This window comes from Monopterus albus, unplaced genomic scaffold (genome assembly GCF_001952655.1).
Source record: "Monopterus albus unplaced genomic scaffold, M_albus_1.0 scaffold266.1, whole genome shotgun sequence".
Lineage (NCBI taxonomy): Eukaryota > Metazoa > Chordata > Actinopteri > Synbranchiformes > Synbranchidae > Monopterus > Monopterus albus.
The window spans coordinates 269,398-288,200 of NW_018128146.1; the positions used below are offsets into that span (position 1 = coordinate 269,398).

The window sequence follows — 18,803 nt, forward strand, 5'->3', positions numbered from 1 at the left end:
CTTCAAGGCCTTTCAGGTGCCCCATTACTGCACAGCAGTGCTGTGAGACAGGTTTTCACATGTGTGGAAAGTTATCAGAGGTTCATCCTTGATCTTAACTTTAAGGTCAGCCAGGTTCAACATTTTTACTGGACAACCCTGTGCATTTTATCACAGTGTTGTTGTTGGACTGAACGCAGCCTAGGGATAGTGGGTGAGACAAAGATCTCACAGCTGTATCCACCGCTGATCGAATCCAACTGAGCAACTATTCCATCAGGAATGAACAGTCTCTGCCAAAAGGGTTGTGTGACGATAACTTGGCATTTACTTCTTTTAGATAGTTTATAAAGCAGTAACTTGAACTATTACAGAAGGACTGAAATACAATGTACAAGTGAGGTAGGTTAACTGTTAAGAAGACTGAGTACAAGGACACAGTTACAAACCTCAAACAGAAACTCAGCCCATCATGGTGACTTTCAGTACTATGACTACTTCTCTTCACATGTGCCAATACGGTCTCTCTGGTTACAGTGAAGAGCAGTATGAACCTCCATCTCAGCCGATTTCAGGAACGCACTTCTAAGAGGATTTAAAGGTCAAACGGTGTTCGCTCCCAACAGCCAAGCTTCTCTTTGGTGCTGACTGTGTTTAAGAATATCACTTGGAGGATTAGAGCTGGACAGTAGGAGCTAAAATAAATATCAGAATGTTGATCAGATTAACTGTAGCTAAATACATCAGTGCTCTTTTTTGTGTTGTTTACTTCTGAACAACAGTGTGGCCTGTTAAATATTCCAAAGGGGACTGATCAGACTGAACTAGATGTTATAGCTATTCTCAGCTTAATTATATAAAATATAAAATCCTGTATTTTTGGAAAACTGAGTATGAGTAGATTTAGTGCTAAGAGATAAATCTGATGATAAATTTGATTGGAGTATAGCCTCCTAAAGTACAAATTAGACATACATACCTCTCTATTATCAATCTGTCCACATTGAAAGGCCTCATCAATACAAGTCATGTGCCTAAGCAATGGAATAGTATCCATAGCAAAGCCTCTGTGCCACGTCTTCGAAACATCCAAAACTCAACAGCTACACTTCCTGAACCCCATTACTGCAACCTCTCAGTTCCTACACCAAGTTATGGAATTCACACACACATTTTTTGTATGCCTGCTTCTGTAAACATATACTGTAGATAAATATACACAACCTTGTGAATTTGGACAAATAAATGAAGAAATATCTCTCTGGTGTAAATGCAAGTTGCTGTTTCCAGCTTTTTGAATTAACATGCTTTCAAATTGTTGCTTCTCACTCTCAAACATTGATTTCATATGTCGTGTAGTTGTGTGACAAATCTTGCCCTGAATGTTTTGCTCTAGTGATCAGTTCTAGATCAGAACTAACCAAGGACTTTTTCAGCCTGCCTTGATGATTTTCAATTCACAAATACATATTTCATCACATTAGTGTTTAGGTTGGCTTCAAAAATAAGTTTACAGAAGATCTGAAAAATCACTGATAGTTTTCATAATCCCAAAGAAAACAACCAGGCTGCTAGAGTACTCAAAAGATTCAGGGCCAACAGGATGCGAGAATAGATGAGGACAGGGACTCACGGTGTCGCCTATCTTTAAGTCGGCACACTTCATGAGGCCTGGCAGTGGCTTCCCATCCTGGCAGGTGGCAGTGAAGGAGAGACTGATGTCCTCTGGGTGGTCCCACACTGTGAGCTCCACCTTAGAACGAATGTTCTGAGGAAAACACAGGACACAGAGTTTGCTCAGACATGTTAGTACAACATGGGTTTGAAGCAGATTGCTTTTCTTGCATGGTAGAATAAGGCTTTATGGGAGGTTTCTCTTCAACAGTTCACAGAGGAGTTCTACCAGTTGCCATAGAGCACACAACTATTTCATGCCCTGAAACTGGAGACACATTAACAGAAGTCCTCCCACACCAGCATTTATATTTAAACAATCCTAGTCCATCTTTTCATGCCTGTATATCTGGTTGAGTAAGAGAGTAGAAAAGAGTTCAACATGTGGAAAGTTTTTCTTGGTTAGGCACATTTTTATAGTTCATTTTACCACAACCACAAGTGCTGCACATGGCTGCAGACCGTATGTGTGTGGATGCGAAATGCTGCAGACCCTGTCTGTGGTGCGTACACATTTACTGTGCTACAACTGTGCCAAGGATAAATGAGGATCGTACGTGGTGCACGAGTAATTCTCTCCCTCGTTCACTCTCTCTGTCACACACACACCTTTCTGACTCTTAACACAAGCGACACAGCAAGCGGCAACTTCATGCCACAGTCAAACCTGAGCAAAAAGAAGCTTGCAGTGTTTAGCAAGGCCCACGTTCCAAGCAACCCCAGAGTGGTGGACACAACATGGCAGCTGGAATGTTAAGGCCATGACTCAAAGTGCTTCATTCAAGCGCACTCCCACACACCGACCGTGTTTAACCCAAGCCTCTGTTGCAGAGAATACGCTGCCATGGGCCAAAACAAGATGCAGGCAAGGAAACAATTCTGCAACCACGCATGAAAAGGGAAAGACCGACTACTTGCAGCACAGATCTGTATTCAAAAAGCACAGAAATACAAATACTTTTTAAGACACGCAATCAGATGAATATCAGGCTTCAACACAGGAGCCCCACAGACAGAGGTGACACACACTGGAAAATAATGACATGAAACATCACACTACACATTAGATAATGGGCCCATTTCTAACACCCGTTAAAAGGTCTCTTCTTGATGATCTCTGAAAGTGAGTGATGAGGGACAAAAATGTATTCCAATGTTTATTTGAAGCTTACACAGGATCAACTTTAATGACACTAATCTCTATATGTTTTTATTTATTTATTTAGCCTTTATTTAACCAGGAAGTCTCGAGATACAATCTCTCTTTTGCAAGAGAGACCTGGCCAAAATGACCATGTAAAAGAGAGTGCTACCCCTCGGTGGTGTCATCAGGGTAGACGGTGTCCGTTTCCATAGCTGTGCTGATGACGCTCATCTTTATGTGGCTGTGATGACGCAGGACCAATCAGTGACCCTTATAGATGTGTTCTAGATATCAGTGCCTGGATTCACAAAACCTTTCTACAGCTCAAGCAGGAGAAAACAGAAATTTTACTTATAGGTTCAAAGGCTCAGAGAAAAACTTGTGGTTGTGGTAACCACTGGTTTATTCTATAAAACCTTAGGGAAAAAGCCCACAACAATTTGTCAGAGCTCAAAGTCACATCTTCAAAGCACTTCATTTTCTCTGACCAACAGTCCAAAACCCAAACAACTCTTCACATCTGAGAAGCTGAAACAGAAGAACGCCTTTCAGTTCTGCTTGATAATTGACTACTCCATTGTCAAAACTATCGCCTGCCTTTCTGTCGATCAACTAACAGATGACCCCATTAATCATTTCTATTGTTATAAGAAACACTGCTATGAAAAAAGTCTGCTGTGAAAGCCACTTCAGTACACAAACTGAGAAATCAACTTATGTGCAGCTAGAGGCCCATTAGCTGTCGCAGTAGCAGGAAGACTAGAGACCTGCCTCAGTTTTTTCTCCTCTCGTCTCAAATCTCTGTGTTGGAACTTTCTGCAAAGACACCAACGGACTGTTTACAGAGCTACAACACAGGAATTTTTGCTTTGACAGCGAAAAGGATGATGTGTTTGTGTGTGCTGTAGCAAACGAAAACATTTGCTTTGCAAAATCACATGTTAGAATACTTTATTCATACTTAGTTTAAGTAGATTAATGATTAAACTGAAACGAAAATGTTTGCGGGGCTGCCTGAGCTCGGGATATCCAACGGCGAGGATCTTAAGGAAACTCAAGTCACAGATTTTCTTTACTTACATTGTAGGCAGCGATGATCAGCTGAATGACATTCTTAGAGTCCTGGTCCAGGATTTCTACTGTAGTTCCAGGTATGAGTGCAGTAAAATTCTTTGTAAGAAATACAAGACACCATTAGTTACTTAAATATAAAAGGAACAGGAAAACTGTGTGAGCTTTAAGGGAGAATGATCAAATCAGAATACCTTATAAATAACATACAGTCGTTTAGTCACTGCAAAGATGAGGAAGATGTTATTTTCAGCCAGTTTCTCCCCAAGAAGAGCCAGAGAAGGATAATCCTGCACAGAGAGAGATGACAATGGGCATTATGGGTATTTTGTTCAGATGTACTATACTGCTGCATAGAGGGTAAATCCCAATTCCCTTTAATGCATCCATGTTTCCCTCTTACACCTTTTCTTTGAGCCTTTGTCCCGCCCACATTAAGATACAGGAAAAAACATGAGGGGGGAGGAATCAAGAAAACAGCTTTTAGAGACATGAGATGACCTTTCCTTTGATTCTTCATCTGAAGCATCCAATCATCAACTGGCTTCAGATATAGGGGAGTGTCTGTCCATAAAAGATTTCAGCAAAGGATGCTCTCTTTTATCTTTGCTCACATCTCCTCCAGCAGCCTCCTCGCTCCTCAGAGCAGGAATCAGAGCTTTGGGACGTGCTTCCAGATGGTGGACCAGAACGACTTCCAAAATGAGTGAGGATTAAAGAGCAATGAACATTCAAATAAGGGAACAGATTTTCCCATAGAGTCCCCAGTCAGGAAACTAGCTAACGGATGTGGATGCTCTTTTGACCCTAGTGTTGTGCTGTGCTTTTGACACCAGAATAATCACTGACATGTTCTCTTATTTCAGAGAAAAGCTCATTTGTAATCAAATGTCAGTATCACAGAGTCTGAGGGAGTTTCAGATCACATTTTGAGATGTGGTTATTTTTATGGGATACAATACAGGCCCTACTGAGATTCCTATTTGAGACAGACCATTAAAAAAAACAAACTCTGAACTCAAAAGCTGAAATATGAAACAATGAGTCACACAAACAGTCAAACTGCTGCAACTTGTGTAAGACATGATATGACTGAGTTCGAAGTCAAGTATTCACATTTATCACTGAACTTCTACTCTGCATGATCAACACAGCTACAAACTGGTCTTCTCAAATTCAGTTTGAGAGCATAGTGGCATCCACCTGACGCTGATCTATTTTTATGACAGTAGTCCTCTGGCATTGTCAGGCACTGTATGAACTTATGTGTGACAGACTTTCTTTGTGCAGTTTTACTGAATCTAGTTAAAAATCCAGTGGCTGCTGACTGGTGTTAATTTATTTTGCCATTTATTTTCTTATAACATTCTTTGTTTCATTACTCTCATTTTGTTTCCCTGTGGGTGGGAGGGTGGAAGGCACTGGAATCCACTGCTGCTAGTGTTGTTGAGACTGTTTATGTATCATTTATGTCTACCACACCATAAACACTGCTTTCCTAGTGAGGCAAATAAGGGCCAGTACTTCTTACCATCGTTGTGGACGCGCTGTACTCGTTCTTGTCATTCAGGTGACACTGTCCATCGTGGGGCTGGACGAGGCCTCCCAGCCTGCCGTCCAGAGCGAGATGAGGTACATCATCTGTGGCAAACACCAGCAGATGGTAGGCCTCCTTCCTCCAGCCTATTTCCTCCTGCGGCAGATTAGAACCCAGAAGAAATGCCTCTTGTTTGTCTTGTTTGTGTGGAAATGTACAACTCTACTAGCTTTACTATTACTTTGGCTTTCTTATTAGGAGTACTGGTAAAACACACCGGAAGCGAGATGTGAGCACATTCTGTGTTGTCAGAAAAGCTGTCTATTCCAGGCTGACCAACAACATAACATGTAAGATCATCAGGAAGAAATCGTGTTTTTATGTAGCATGTGGATTTAGATTTTATTGATTTCCCCAGCTCATTACAGAGGATGAAACAGAACACAACAGGATTTGTGTGAGTTAAACAGCTGACTATGGAGATTATGCTTCATCAAACGCGGCAGAGGGGAAAAATAGACATGAAGCGTAAAAAAATGCAAGGGTTCAATGTGAGACCCACGTCTCAGGGATTCAGTGTGGCCTGACACATTTGATTTAATGGAATTCTATCTGCAGTGTGAGACGTGCATAGAAGAAGCTCCCAAAAACTCTTCGTGTGTTTTACCACTTACACCAAAAAACTAGTCTAGAAAAGTCATTACACCTAGTGTGTGTGCATTTCAACAACAGATGGCAGAAGCAACATATCAAAACATTAGTAAATGGAATTATACACCAGGTTATATTCCATTTAACTGAAAACTCATTATGGATATTCCATCACTTGCCACGAGCTCAAGAACTACTGATCCAAACACTCTCACAAAACGGTGAATGTGTGAGCAGCACGCCCACAGCTGACTCTAATCAACAGGCAGTGAGTGAGCATGTGGCAGAGTGCTGACTAATGCACAACAGTAAAGAAACATTTCAACCATCGAGGACAGAGGGCTTTTGTAATCTGATGTTCAGCCTGTGCAGTCCACAGCAGAGCTGTGGACACTCCTGTCAGAGGCCTCTTTGAAGAGGAACTATAGCCACTGTTAACTGATCAAAAAATATGTTGTGTGAGAAGGTTGAGCTTTGTATCTAGGAGTGGCATAACTAGTTCCTCTTGTTGAGGTAAAAAAGGAAAAAACTGCTTTGTAAGGAGAAAAACCCATGGACAAGACAGGTGTATTAAAGATGTTGCAACAATCATAGCCTACAGAAAACTGAAGATAAAATCCTGCTCAAAAGGAGTTTTACAATATAAAATATGAAAATCAATTAATTGCCTGCAATCAGTCAGGCCTTCAGACTCAGCCCAGCTTCTCAACAAGGGAGTGTTTTAAATAGCACAGCTCGAGTAAATTACCAGGAAGGACATACTTGGAGGGAATCATTCTCTTCCTGGACAAAACAATTACTTTGGGAGAGGAAAACTGGGATACAACTGGACCTGAGAGCAACTCGTCCTCATGTTTAACCAGCTGCACCAGACAGCACTTCCTGAGTGTCCCTCAAGGTCCTTCTAATTAACAAGCCAGACATGTGTCACAGGGGCATCTCAGTAGTTCCATAGCGGCTTTCTCCTCCCTCTGAATCTAACATGCACTGTCACTAAATGCAGCCTAAAGGGAGCATTCAAAGAATCTCCAAAGGGAGCTGAGTAAGACTACTACATAGTGAATATTAGAAGAAAAACTGAGGCAATCACCTTACAAACAGCAGCCTGCAGGATGGCATCAAATCCACCCTCTGGTGCATCCCGGTTGCGAGATACCATCTGCTTCTGCACCTCCTCATTAAAACGGTCCACTTTGTCTGTCAGTGAGAGGATGTGGCGGAAACCGAAGGTGGGTACACAGTTGGGGAACAGTTTGTATCTGTGCAGAGTGACAAGGAGAGATGAGCCACATGTTTTCTCTGAAAGTCAAATCAGACAACACCTGAAGCAACTTTATGTATTGGTATTTACACAGTTTATTCATAACATGAAAAAGCTGACTTGCTTTATAAAGCATTAATTTAAAAACTAATCCTAGCAGTATTATATTAAAGAGTTTCTAACAGTTCATTTTGATGTGATAATGTCTTAAAAAGTAAAACCAGACATTCTACATACTGTTGCTGTTTGCAACTAGGGCAAGAAATAACAGAAGTGAGCTGGTTGCGGTCTATTCTATCCCTTTACTATATCCCTACCATGTTTGATCCTGTTCAATAATCCTTTCCTGTGGTGTCCCCCAGGGATCTGTGCTTGGTCCCATTTTGTTCTCACTGTACATGCTTCCATTGGGACCTGTCTTAAGGAAATATGGCCTTTCTTTTCACAGTTACGCAGATCACATTCAGATTTACTTACAATTGAAGGCAACGAGAGAGATGCCATTACAGCCATTGTTTGACTGTTTGACAGACTTGAAATCATGGCTGGCACTTAACTTTTTAAATCTTAACGAAAATAAAACAGTGTGCTTTTTGGAGACTTGGTGAGCTTAACTTCTTTTGACCAGGATCTGGGCCCCCTGGCTCGTCATCTGAAGTCGACTGCAGAAAACCTAGGGGTGATGTTTGATAGCGAGTTAAGATTTGATAAACAAATGAACTCAGTTATGAAATCTAGCTTCTTCCACCTGAGGTTGTTAAGTAAAGTCAAGTCATTCCTTTTTTTTAATGATTCTGAGATTGCAGTTCACACTTTTATCACTTGACTATAGCATCCATCCATCCATTTTCCTCCGCTTATCCGGGACCGGGTCGCGGGGGCAGCAGTCTAAGCAAAGATGCCCAGACTTCCCTCTCTCCAGACACTTCCTCCAGCTCTTCCGGGGGAATGCCAAGGTGTTCCCAGGTCAGCCGAGAGACAGTCCCTCCAGCGTGTCCTGGGTCTTCCCCGGGGCCTCCTCCCAGTGGGACATGCCCGGAACACCTCCCTAGGATTGCCCAGGAGGCATCCGAAACAGATGCCTGAGCCACCTCAGCTGGCTCCTCTCGATGTGGAGGAGCAGCGGTTCTACTCTTAGCTCCTCCCGGGTGACTGAGCTCCTCACCCTATCTCTAAGGGTGTGCTCGACCGCCCTGCGGAGAAAGCTCATTTCGGCCGCCTGCATCCGGGATCTTGCCCTTGATGGTTCAAAATGTTGCTGCTCATCTTTTGACAAGTACCAGAAATTTTGAGCATATAACCCTGGTTCTGGATTCTCTCAACTGGTTTCCAGTCCGTTTTAGAATTGATTTTAAACTGTTGACTTTTGTTTTTAAGGCTCTTAATGGTTTGGCACCATCTTATGTCACTGAATTAGTGCATTGGCACAAACCTACAAGGTCACTCAGATCTTTAAGCCAGTTTCTTTTAGAGGTTCCTAGGGCCAGATATAAACGCTGGGGTGACTGTGCATTTACTGTTGCAGCCCCTAAATTGTGGAATAGTCTACCTTTTAATATTAGGTCAGCTACTGACCTCAGTACTTTTAAATCATTGCTTAAAACTTATTTATTTGACTTGGCTTTTAATACACAGTAGGGCCTGATGCATTCCTTTTAATCTAATTTATTGAAAGTATGTCACCTGTGTGTCTGAGTTATTATTTTATTTTTGTATTGAACCTATATATTTTATTTTAGTTATTTATCGTAATTTTATTCTGCCCATGTAAAGTACTTTGGTCAGCTGGATGTTGTTTTTAAAGTGCTATATAAAGAAATTTGATTTGATTTTTGTGTGACTGACACACACACACACACACACACACACACACACACACACCTAAGGCCATAACCTAGATAGGAAGTGATGCGCGATGGTGGGCAGCGCGTTAGTAGTGCTGCCTCACCTCCGGGGAAAACATTGAGTGCTCCAGCCTCTGACCCTCTGTCTGTCACGCTCCCTTTCAGTTTTCCCCACATCAACAACCCAAAGGATTGCGGGACCTACTGCAGGAGCTTATTCACTCTGCTTGACCATAAGTGAAAGATCGCTCATTCTTTCAACTGCAGGATATCTGACTACACAGGATTCATGAACGTGCCAAAAAGAATAAGTGGGCTTGGTGAAAACAATTATTTCAGGATTTCCTTTCCACCTTCTGTGGCTCATTTACATAGAGAAGGAACAGCTGTTAAGCTCAACCTCACAGTTACAATTGGTTAGTAGACACACAGTATGTTATCACACTATTTCTAAACTAGATGCATAAAAATATATTAATACAATCTATCCATTAAAATTTTAATCCAAAAACCATCAAAACACCATCCCATTTAAACATGTGATAAATCCACTACAGACCCACTGCACGGATTCTCTTGATACTTGGGTGCTGTGTAGGAGAACGGGGACATGTTTTTGTCCACAAAGGACCCAAAACCCAGCCTGAAGTTGCTGGTGAGCTTTCCCATCTCGTAGGCCAGCTTGGTGCCCAGGTTACGGATAGTGTCCAGATCATCTTTCATGGAGAGAGAGAGGTCCATCAGGTAGTAGATGTCCACCGGGTAGTCCTCCACCTGCCGCACCTGCAGCCCAAACCATGTCTGCCCTCCTGGATTTGCAGGTACAAAGAATCTGTTAGCCGTTTCACTCACTCAGCATGGAATACTTGAGAAAAGAATCTTTGTATTATCTTTAGGGAAACGTTTTGTCATGCATATGCAATTAAAAGCACTGCCTCTACATGTTTGTAACACCTACCTGGTCGCAGACTGAGAGAGACCCTCTGAGGCATAATCTGAGTAACATCGTACTGGGCCGACCCAGACCCTTTAGAACTCAAGGGCGTGTTCTGAAGAATAGACATGCTGCTGGTGGGGTATTCAATGAACCGCGCTTCACAGCCCCTCTTTTGCAAGTTCTGACTAAAATCACACCGGGATGTCACAGTCCACCCCTTCCCAAAATCCTAAAGGACGGAAAGCCACAAACGCTGCGTTACTCACTATTGTAAACCATTAAAATGGCGAAGGGTTTAAATATAATGCACATGTGGGCAACATTTATTATTTCAGTTCTATAGAAACTGCAGACTCCTACCATCCAGAGCGAGCTGAACGTAGCCTACACTCATATGCACCCTAATACCACCATACAGCTCCATATCAGTGTTTGAGTCTTGAAAACAACCATACCTCTTGTGCGCACCAGGCACAGCTGGGATGAATCAGAAGGCATTCTTCGCAAGAGGTAGCACTGCCACTCGTACAAATGTTGAGACCTGAAACAAACAGGGTGGGGAAAAGATCATGAATAAAGGGTACAGCACAGTGCCTGAAACGGGGAACTTCCATAAAGACCAAAAAGCGAAAACCACTGTGCTGCAATCCAACACATTTTAGTTTTTGCGGGTATCCTTAGGGATGTCCATTCAGCTCTGTGGTTCATTCAGTCTGCGGCTGGACAAAACAGAAACGTCCGCGCAGATGTTTGTTTTTCCTGTTCCGTCAGTGTGGTGGCATTTTATAAATAACATGAGGCTTAAGGTGTACGTGTGTATGGTAGCCTGTATTCAAAGGATATCGTTTCTTTATTCGTTCCAAAGAGGGTGATATGAGTGCGAGACAAATATTCTCTACTACCCAGAGCCAACTGAATATTGTGTTCTCGCCGCCATGTGCTATCGGATTACAGTAGCTCCGAATGTTTGCTCCAAACACCGACTCACTGGGTGATACGGCTGCTGCACCAACAAGCAAGTGGCAACCGGCGATTGAATGCAAATCAGACAAGACTGCTTTGTCCTACCTCTGGCAATGTGCACAAATGTTTCCATAAGCACGCAACACAGAGCCACTCGCCACATCCGCGTCCCCGGGCTCCGCATGGTGTCACTTGGCGTGTTTAATCAACGCTTAGTGAAATACCAGATTTGAATTTCGATCCGAGTAGGCGCCAATGTATCACTTTCTCATCCGAGTTTTCATTGGATCTAGTCCAGTCAATCCGTGCACACCACAACAGTAGTGTATGTCTAGACCATGTCAGCTCCGCCGAGGCGCCTATTGGCGGCTCAGGATGAAGGGTCCGTGTGCGGACGGACACTTTCCCATTGTTTCAGATTTCCCAGGAAGCGAACATTCCACACTGTCCCGTTGATCTACTTCCTGAACTCCAGTCTGTTGAGTTTCTCTGCTCGGACGCTCCTGCAGCCTTCCACGTCTTAACTACTTCACCCATCGCCGACAGCAACTCCAAAAGCTCCTGCCAATTTCGTGGCACTTCCCAGTTCGAAGCGCTCACATGCACAACGACGATACAATACCTAAACAAATAATTGCATGCAAGTCCTTCAGTGTTTTTCTTTAACACAGTTGAACGTTGCTTGCTGGGTTTATCCAGAACACGTCCAAACTGGAATCCCCGCCCATTCCCAACTCAGGATTATATTAACCCGTTCCTTATTCGGTTGAACGGTGTGTACCATGTTGAGGTTGCGCACAGTCATCTAGTGGTGGCGCCCATGGACCGGTCCGGTAACTGCTGAGGGCTATGGCTTGTTTCGGCCATTCTCCTTGTTCTTACACTAGCATTCACCATGAACCACCAAGATGCTCATATTTACAACCATCCAACAGTTGCCTATCCACCACTGACCAAATGCACCCCAAGCTGTGGCTCAGAGGCAGCCAGTCTCCTCCTGCCTTTCTTTTCTCCTTAACTGAAAGTTCAGCATTTCAGGTTTCATGAGCAATATAAAGCCCTGGAATCAAACTCAAAGAGGGACTCGCATTAGAATAGAATAAAGCTGCAGAGAAGGGAATATTGCAGTCAGACTTTTATTGGCAGAAAACAAACAAAAGCTGCTGCACAAACAACTGCATGCAACATTAAACACAATTTTAGAAGAAATTAAACTGCCAGACAGCACTAGGCGAAACCTTTAACACTGAAATCTATCAACTTTTGAAACTAAAATAAACCCTGCACTCAGTTACAATCTGGTGCTACCTGGGAACACACCGTGTTAAACTGTACCTGTTGTTTCCTAACAACATTTTAAGACTCTGGACTTCCTCATATGAAGATAACATCAGACTTCTTTTAGATCAACTGCTCCTCCTCATTAAAACAATTAAGTTGTAAATAAGAACTAGAGGGGTTCGATTTTATTCTAACCAATAACTTTCAAATATTTTTAAGCACAGAGCACTGCTTTCTCACAACTGTGAGCTGCTTGCCTGCCTGGTCAGAAGCTCTGACATCATCTCCCTAATAGTCCTGAGGGGCAAGCTGCTGAGGATGCCATGGTGCTTGGCCCTCAGTTCCACCAGAGCATCCACAATCCGCTGCCTCCCAACATCTGGGTGATGCTTTGTCAGCTCTGCCATCAGGGTGTCAAAGCCGCCCATGGTGCCGTAGTGCTGGGGCACACAAGTTCCTTTTGCTGTGGGCGAGATGCAGACCATCTTCCTGTTCTTGATGCTGGGGCTACAAGTTATCAACTACACAGGACTCATCTTCCTGTTCTTGATGCTTGGGCTACAAGTTATCAACTACACAGGACAGAGAATACATGTCTATTGGCAAAAGGAGGAACAGGAAATTTCATCAACATCAAGCATAAAATATAAACAGGATTATGAAAAATGAATAATCATCTACAAGTGTGTTGTTGAGATTGCGACTAATGCACATCATCCTTCTGACAGTGTTTGTTAAAGGCTGTCCTGCCCTCTGCTGGCTACAACAGCACCATACAATTCACTGGCATTTAAAATGAAGGCTCATTACAAAACTGAACTGATATGTAAAATTTCCAATATGTATTATTTAATTATATGACAGCTACAGTTATTCTCATAAACATATGGTCATTTTGGAGTAGTCAGTAGCAGAAACACACTCACCTCCATCGCATTACTGGGTACACTGGAAACACAGAGTGCTGAGGTCTTGTCCTGGTCAGTGGTTCGCTCTGCAGTTACAAATTCACCACTAAGGATCTGATTCAGAATTTATTCAAAATCTCCACTTAAGCAGCATTAGTGTTTTACCATAGGTCCTGACATTTAGGTCCGGTCCTGTCTCAGCACGTTCTGGCTCCACATCTTCTACAGCATCGTACCACACCTCGCTGATGTCGAGCTCTTTGCATGCAGCTGCTGCCCACACCAAGAATGACACACCTCTAACTTAAACTACTTCAGGCAACTATTTACAATGAGAGGTCTTTTAGCTTATGTGTCTGCTCATCTACCAGCTTATGTGCACCATGGTTAACACCCGTACCCTGGGGGACACAAGTGACTGCCCTCCTTGGATCACTGTTCTCCTTGGCTTGTTTAGCCTTTCTCTGAAATGAGTCAAACACCAGAGCTGTTCAACCCAATTAGCAGTAATAAAGCAACACCAAGCTGCTCATGGAATTTTTATTAGTAGTACTCTTCTGTGACGTCTCAGTGTGCGGGCATACCTGGCAGCCCTTTGTGCTTTCATTATCAGGACATCCACTGCTCTTCTCGGTTCTGTCCTTCTGTGGCTCCTTGGAGCTCCTTAGGATCACACAAGACAACATTACAGTGTCTGCAAAGCTCCCAGTCTGCTAAACTGAGTCCAATCACACATGTATATGCTAACATACCAAGAGGAAACACTTCCCCGCACATCACCAATGATCTAACAGAGACAACAGATTATTAGACCATTATTGCTTCAGCTGTGGTTAAAATATATGAACTCGCCTATCAATCAAATGGTTTTAAGTATTTACTGGCTTAGCAGGCCGAGTCACACCTGTGCAGGGATGTAACTAGCTGCTATGGTGATCTTCCAAGAATCAACAGACAGAGGATTAAGATGCTCCAGGGGAACCCCTTGAAGGATCTTTTCCCTCATCCCATTATAGTCAGAGTCCAGTTTTTTCAGAACACTTAACATGTTTGCAGGATGGTCCATTGGCCTACAGAGATAGGGAACAACACAAGTAAACAGCAGCTGCATTAGAAACACCTACTTGGATAATAAGGTTTGACTACCATTAACTGATACCATGAAACAGAGGTTACCGATTCTGATATGCGTCTCCACACACTGGGGTGAGTTGGTCTGCCTCAGCAGAGGCATAGTAGAGTCTCCAGCAGTGCTGCCTGCACATGCTGTACTGCAGGGCCAGGAGGCACAGCTCTGCCCGCTGAGCCCGCTGGACACAGTCACACCCCTTTCTCAATCTACACCCAGAACTGACAAAATAATAACATAATTAAATATTAGTCCTATAACTGCAGAAGAAATTCCTGTGAACACATTTAATGCAGGACTGTCTGTATCTGACATGTTACCTTTTCATTTTCTCCTTTTCTCGCAGCTCCTCTTGAACCTTCTTGAGTTTTATAAGTTCCTGAAATTTTAAACGGGTCATTTAATGTTTTGCTGGGGCAACTACTAATGGCAGCTGTTTGGTTTCAACCTTACCCCAGTGAGATAGTCTAGATCTGCCATGTGGACTTCAGTGACGATGTGCTTGTCAACTGTTTCTGGATCATCGGTTTGGGTAGAAACTGATGCACACGGTACCAGCTCAGTCCCAACCATAATGTCACAGACGGGCACGCAGGACATAGGGGAGGTGTATTTTTCTGCAGTGTTCATCTTGGCTGCCAGTGTTTCACCGTCAGTGGTGACTGGACCTGACTGAATCTCACTGTTATGTGCTTTCACACCATTACTTGGCAGACAGACTAGGATGCTCTTGTCGTCCTCCATTATGCTGTGAAAGTTGTCACTCTCATCTTCTAAGCTTAAGCTAGCTTCAGCATTATATACAGTGTGCTCATTAGCATAGACCATATCATCCTGACAGCCTTCCTTTGTGTTGCTCATCTCCACTGGGCTGAAAGTGCAGTCGAGCAGATCCGACTCAGACTGAACATCGCTTCTATCATTGTACTCGGTAGCATCCATGTGGGTGCTGTAAAAGCTGCAGTACTCAGGAGGAGACTTGTTTCCAGTGTATGGCCTTTCTGACCTGTAACACAAAACAATCAATGCTCATATCAATAGGAATTAATCTTACAAACAGACGAAAACACAAAGCAACAGACATTAAATACTTTCACCAAAGATGTGCATTCACACCACAAATCAAATCGAAACCCTGTCCTGTGATGCCAAATTTAAAAGATCCAAGTTTGTTATGTATTAACTTTAGAAATTAAAAGCCATTTAAAGCCACAAAAGCTGTGGCATTAAGATGTATCAAAAATATCTTTTGTAGTATGGTTTGGTTTGGTTTACCTTGGAGTTTTAGACTAGTTTTTGCAGTGATAAATTACAATGATGATTTATAATCTCCAGATATACATATTTGAAATGTTCATTTTAAAAAGATGTTGTTGTTTAAAAAGCTGCAGTTCGCAGGCTGGCTCTGCGTCACTGGCCTGTAGCTGGTAAGCTCAGGGTTTCCTCTCTCTTCCTGTCTGCATCTCTCCAGCTCCATGTCCGGGCAGAAGCTTGCCAGGGCTGCTGGGTCCCTGCACACAGCTGCACTGCTGGCCACCTGCCATGCTGAACTTTCTTTATTCAGCTGGGACAGTGGTAAACCCTTAAAAAAAAATGGTTTACCTTGGAGTTTTAGACTAGTTTTTGCAGTGATAAATTACAATGATGATTTATAATCTCCAGATATACATATTTGAAATGTTCATTTTAAAAAGATGTTGTTGTTTAAAAAGCTGCAGTTCGCAGGCTGGCTCTGCGTCACTGGCCTGTAGCTGGTAAGCTCAGGGTTTCCTCTCTCTTCCTGTCTGCATCTCTCCAGCTCCATGTCCGGGCAGAAGCTTTCCAGGGCTGCTGGGTCCCTGCACACAGCTGCACTGCTGGCCACCTGCCATGCCGAACTTTCTTTATTCAGCTGGGACAGTGGTAAACCCTAAAAAAAAAATCCTGTATGATTCATCTTTTTACCAAAAAAAGTGAACTGCACATATACAACAGCAGAAGACTACACCAATGTTAGAACTTTAGCTGCCATTTTTAAACATGCAGACAAGTGTTTAAACCCTCACTCTGTGAGCATTGTGATAGGCTGGTTCCTGTGTTCTGGGACTGTTGGGAGCTGTGTGGAAGTTTTGACAGAGCTCCTCACGTAGCTGTGGTCCATCCCTGCTGTTTCTGCAGCCAGGCATTATGAAATTGTCCGTCCCGTTATTGACCAGCTTCCCCTGCTCTAAATATGTATGGGGCATTCCTTGAACGAGGAACAAAGTGAACTGCACATATACAACAGCAGAAGACTACACCAATGTTAGAACTTTAGCTGCCATTTTTAAACATGCAGACAAGTGTTTAAACCCTCACTCTGTGAGCATTGTGATAGGCTGGTTCCTGTGTTCTGGGACTGTTGGGAGCTGTGTGGAAGTTTTGACAGAGCTCCTCACGTAGCTGTGGTCCATCCCTGCTGTTTCTACAGCCAGGCATTATGAAATTGTCCTTCCCGTTATTGACCAGCTTCCCCTGCTCTAAATATGTATGGGGCATTCCTTGAACGAGGAACAAAGAAACAGTAATTTAATAAAAATCTTATTAGCCTCGTTTGACTAGGAAATTGACTCCCAGACAAGGATTAAGCCGAGTCCTAGACAAATGTTTTTCAATTATTTCTACATTTAGTCATCCAGGCAGTACAATGCAAAGACAACAATTCTTCCACTGGATGGCAGCTGTATACTTGTCACAGTTCACTATAACAGATTTCTGTTTCTGTTCAGTTTGAGAACCTGGCTCTACAAAAACTTGTGTGAAATGAGATTGAGTCCATTTCGTGACACAGGGTGTTTTGTGCTACTCACTGGTAGCGATTCAGACGCTGGGTAATTGAAAGAGCAGTGGGCGGTGAACACACAAAGCTTCTGTTTGCTGTGTTTTAATTTAAAGAGTTAACTCAGGTCTCAGTTTGACAAGCTCATGACTCACTCCCCATCCGCGGTACGTGTAACCTGAGCTTCAACAGCTGTTGACCTATCCATACCACTGCCTGTGACAGACTAGTGTAAAAAACCTGAATGCCTTTAAAATCTCAGTTTTCTCTTTTAAAAGACATCTAAATAAGAAAAATTATGGGCATCACTGGCAGTGCTAAAAATTTACATATTACCACACGTGCAGGTCTTTGCTCCGGATATTTTAGATCTGAGAAGACAACAGTTTCAGAAATCAATCACAGCTCCATTTGATGTATTGTGTTATCAATTCACAGCATTTACTGTGAGACACACTTGTGTTTGTCAGATGTCACAGTCGGCTGAACAGAGCTGTAATTTCCAGTTTTATCTGCAGTGATTGTAAATGATATTTTGTCCTTATCAATACACATTTGTCAATAAAAGCTGAGCACCTTAAGAGACTTACGCCTCACAGAAACATGATGCCTAGACAGCTCTAAGGCAGAATGTCTTTGCATAAACTGGTGAAGTCCTCCTCCATCTAAGAGAGAAAAATTACATACGACTTTTACTCCCATTTGGCCAATTGCCCTCCCATATTAACAGACACTTACATACCGTATATGAAACAAGATGAAATACAGAGCTTAAACTCAGCTCCGATAGTTAGTGAGGGCAGTAACAGATTTCATGGCCAGATATTAAGCAGTTAAGTTGAAATCAGTTGCCCTCTGGAACATACATACCTTGTATGATCTTTCTGTCCTCTGGAGACAAATGGAGGTACCAGCCTAGCAACCTTCGGTCAGTTAACCCAAGATAAACATGTGCATTCACAAACTCAAACAAACACCTGGAAAATGAAGATCAACAGCACTTGGTCAACAAATCAATACTTGTTACTCACTGTTTATTGTAGTGACATACTGTAACTAGAGGTACCTGTCCAGACAGAACTTCCTGTACTCACCTGTTGACAGAGAAACTACAGTTAAATGGATGACTGTTAAAAACAACAACCTGCTCAAATATTGGAACTAAATTACTAGGAATCACCAACGTGACTGCACTTTTAAATGCAACAAAATCTCGAGTCCAGGCATAAACAATTTTATATAATCAGAGTCTCCTGCAGCAGCAAAATGTCAAATGCCTGAGACCAATGCCACCTCAAAGGCTTACAGTAGTTATATATTTGACCTAAATAGAGGGTTAACCTATTATTCCGTCGAAATCACTTTTGACTGCCATAACGTTGGTGTTTCTCAACGTCAGTGGCGTCGGGCACTTACTTGGATTTGGCGTTTTAATCACCCTATTGTAAAAACAGGGCGCCAGCAGCGTTCCCGCCGCACCTGTACAGACACTAGGCACATACGAAGGCCTATGAACCATCACCCCGTCGGGTCGAGTGAGTGGGCAGCAAGGCCACATCGTCTGAAAAACAGCCTTTGGAGTAGTCCTCCAAAGATTTATATCAGCAGTCGGTGGGGTCGTCAAAGC

At 42.9% G+C, this 18,803-nt stretch overlaps 2 protein-coding genes across 6 annotated transcripts in view; both read right to left on the reverse strand.

The window, feature by feature from the left end:
* itgb5 (integrin, beta 5) overlaps positions 1–11,790 on the reverse strand; it is a 51,761-nt gene extending 39,971 nt beyond the window's left edge. The window contains exons 1-9 of one of the 2 annotated variants that reach the window (XM_020621716.1): positions 11,167–11,790; positions 10,554–10,639; positions 10,120–10,327; positions 9,721–9,970; positions 7,147–7,315; positions 5,400–5,561; positions 4,063–4,158; positions 3,878–3,967; positions 1,613–1,747 (exon numbers count right to left, since the gene is read on the reverse strand). In XM_020621716.1, coding sequence (XP_020477372.1) covers positions 1,613–1,747; positions 3,878–3,967; positions 4,063–4,158; positions 5,400–5,561; positions 7,147–7,315; positions 9,721–9,970; positions 10,120–10,327; positions 10,554–10,639; positions 11,167–11,245 — 1,275 coding nt within the window. In that variant the 5' untranslated portion in view covers positions 11,246–11,790. Of the gene's footprint in view, positions 1–1,612; positions 1,748–3,877; positions 3,968–4,062; positions 4,159–5,399; positions 5,562–7,146; positions 7,316–9,720; positions 9,971–10,119; positions 10,328–10,553; positions 10,640–11,086; positions 11,123–11,166 lie in introns of those variants that run through there. The other variant, XM_020621717.1, reaches the window with a different exon arrangement.
* A 391-nt stretch (positions 11,791–12,181) lies between these two features.
* On the reverse strand, positions 12,182–16,613 carry rbm44 (RNA binding motif protein 44). Of its 4 annotated transcripts, none has more exons than XM_020621719.1 (12): positions 16,425–16,613; positions 15,798–15,961; positions 14,833–15,385; positions 14,700–14,758; positions 14,427–14,600; positions 14,155–14,320; positions 14,003–14,037; positions 13,835–13,913; positions 13,651–13,714; positions 13,416–13,520; positions 13,269–13,336; positions 12,182–12,863 (listed from the first exon to the last, which is right to left on the reverse strand). In XM_020621719.1, the coding sequence occupies exons 1-12, from the start codon at positions 16,602–16,604 to the stop codon at positions 12,579–12,581; spliced, it is 1,932 nt and encodes a 643-aa protein (XP_020477375.1). In that variant the 5' UTR covers positions 16,605–16,613; the 3' UTR covers positions 12,182–12,578. The 4 variants fall into 4 exon arrangements, 2 of the variants coding, with proteins under 2 accessions (XP_020477375.1, XP_020477374.1); XM_020621718.1 differs by having other exon boundaries at positions 13,416–13,523; XR_002276732.1 differs by lacking the exon at positions 12,182–12,863 and having other exon boundaries at positions 13,619–13,714.
* Positions 16,614–18,803: the final 2,190 nt, after the last annotated feature.

What these genes read in the sequence shown, in the direction of transcription:
- rbm44 (XM_020621718.1), bottom strand. Translation starts at nt 16,604, where the DNA reads ATGCCCCATACATATTTAGAGCAGGGGAAGCTGGTCAATAACGGGACG. An exon ending in CCTGAGCTTACCAGCTACAG is followed by an intron (nt 15,386 to 15,797) that starts GCCAGTGACGCA and finishes TTTGTGTTACAG; the next exon opens with GTCAGAAAGGCCATACACTG. An exon ending in CGGGGAAGTGTTTCCTCTTG is followed by an intron (nt 13,914 to 14,002) that starts GTATGTTAGCAT and finishes TGTGATCCTAAG; the next exon opens with GAGCTCCAAGGAGCCACAGA.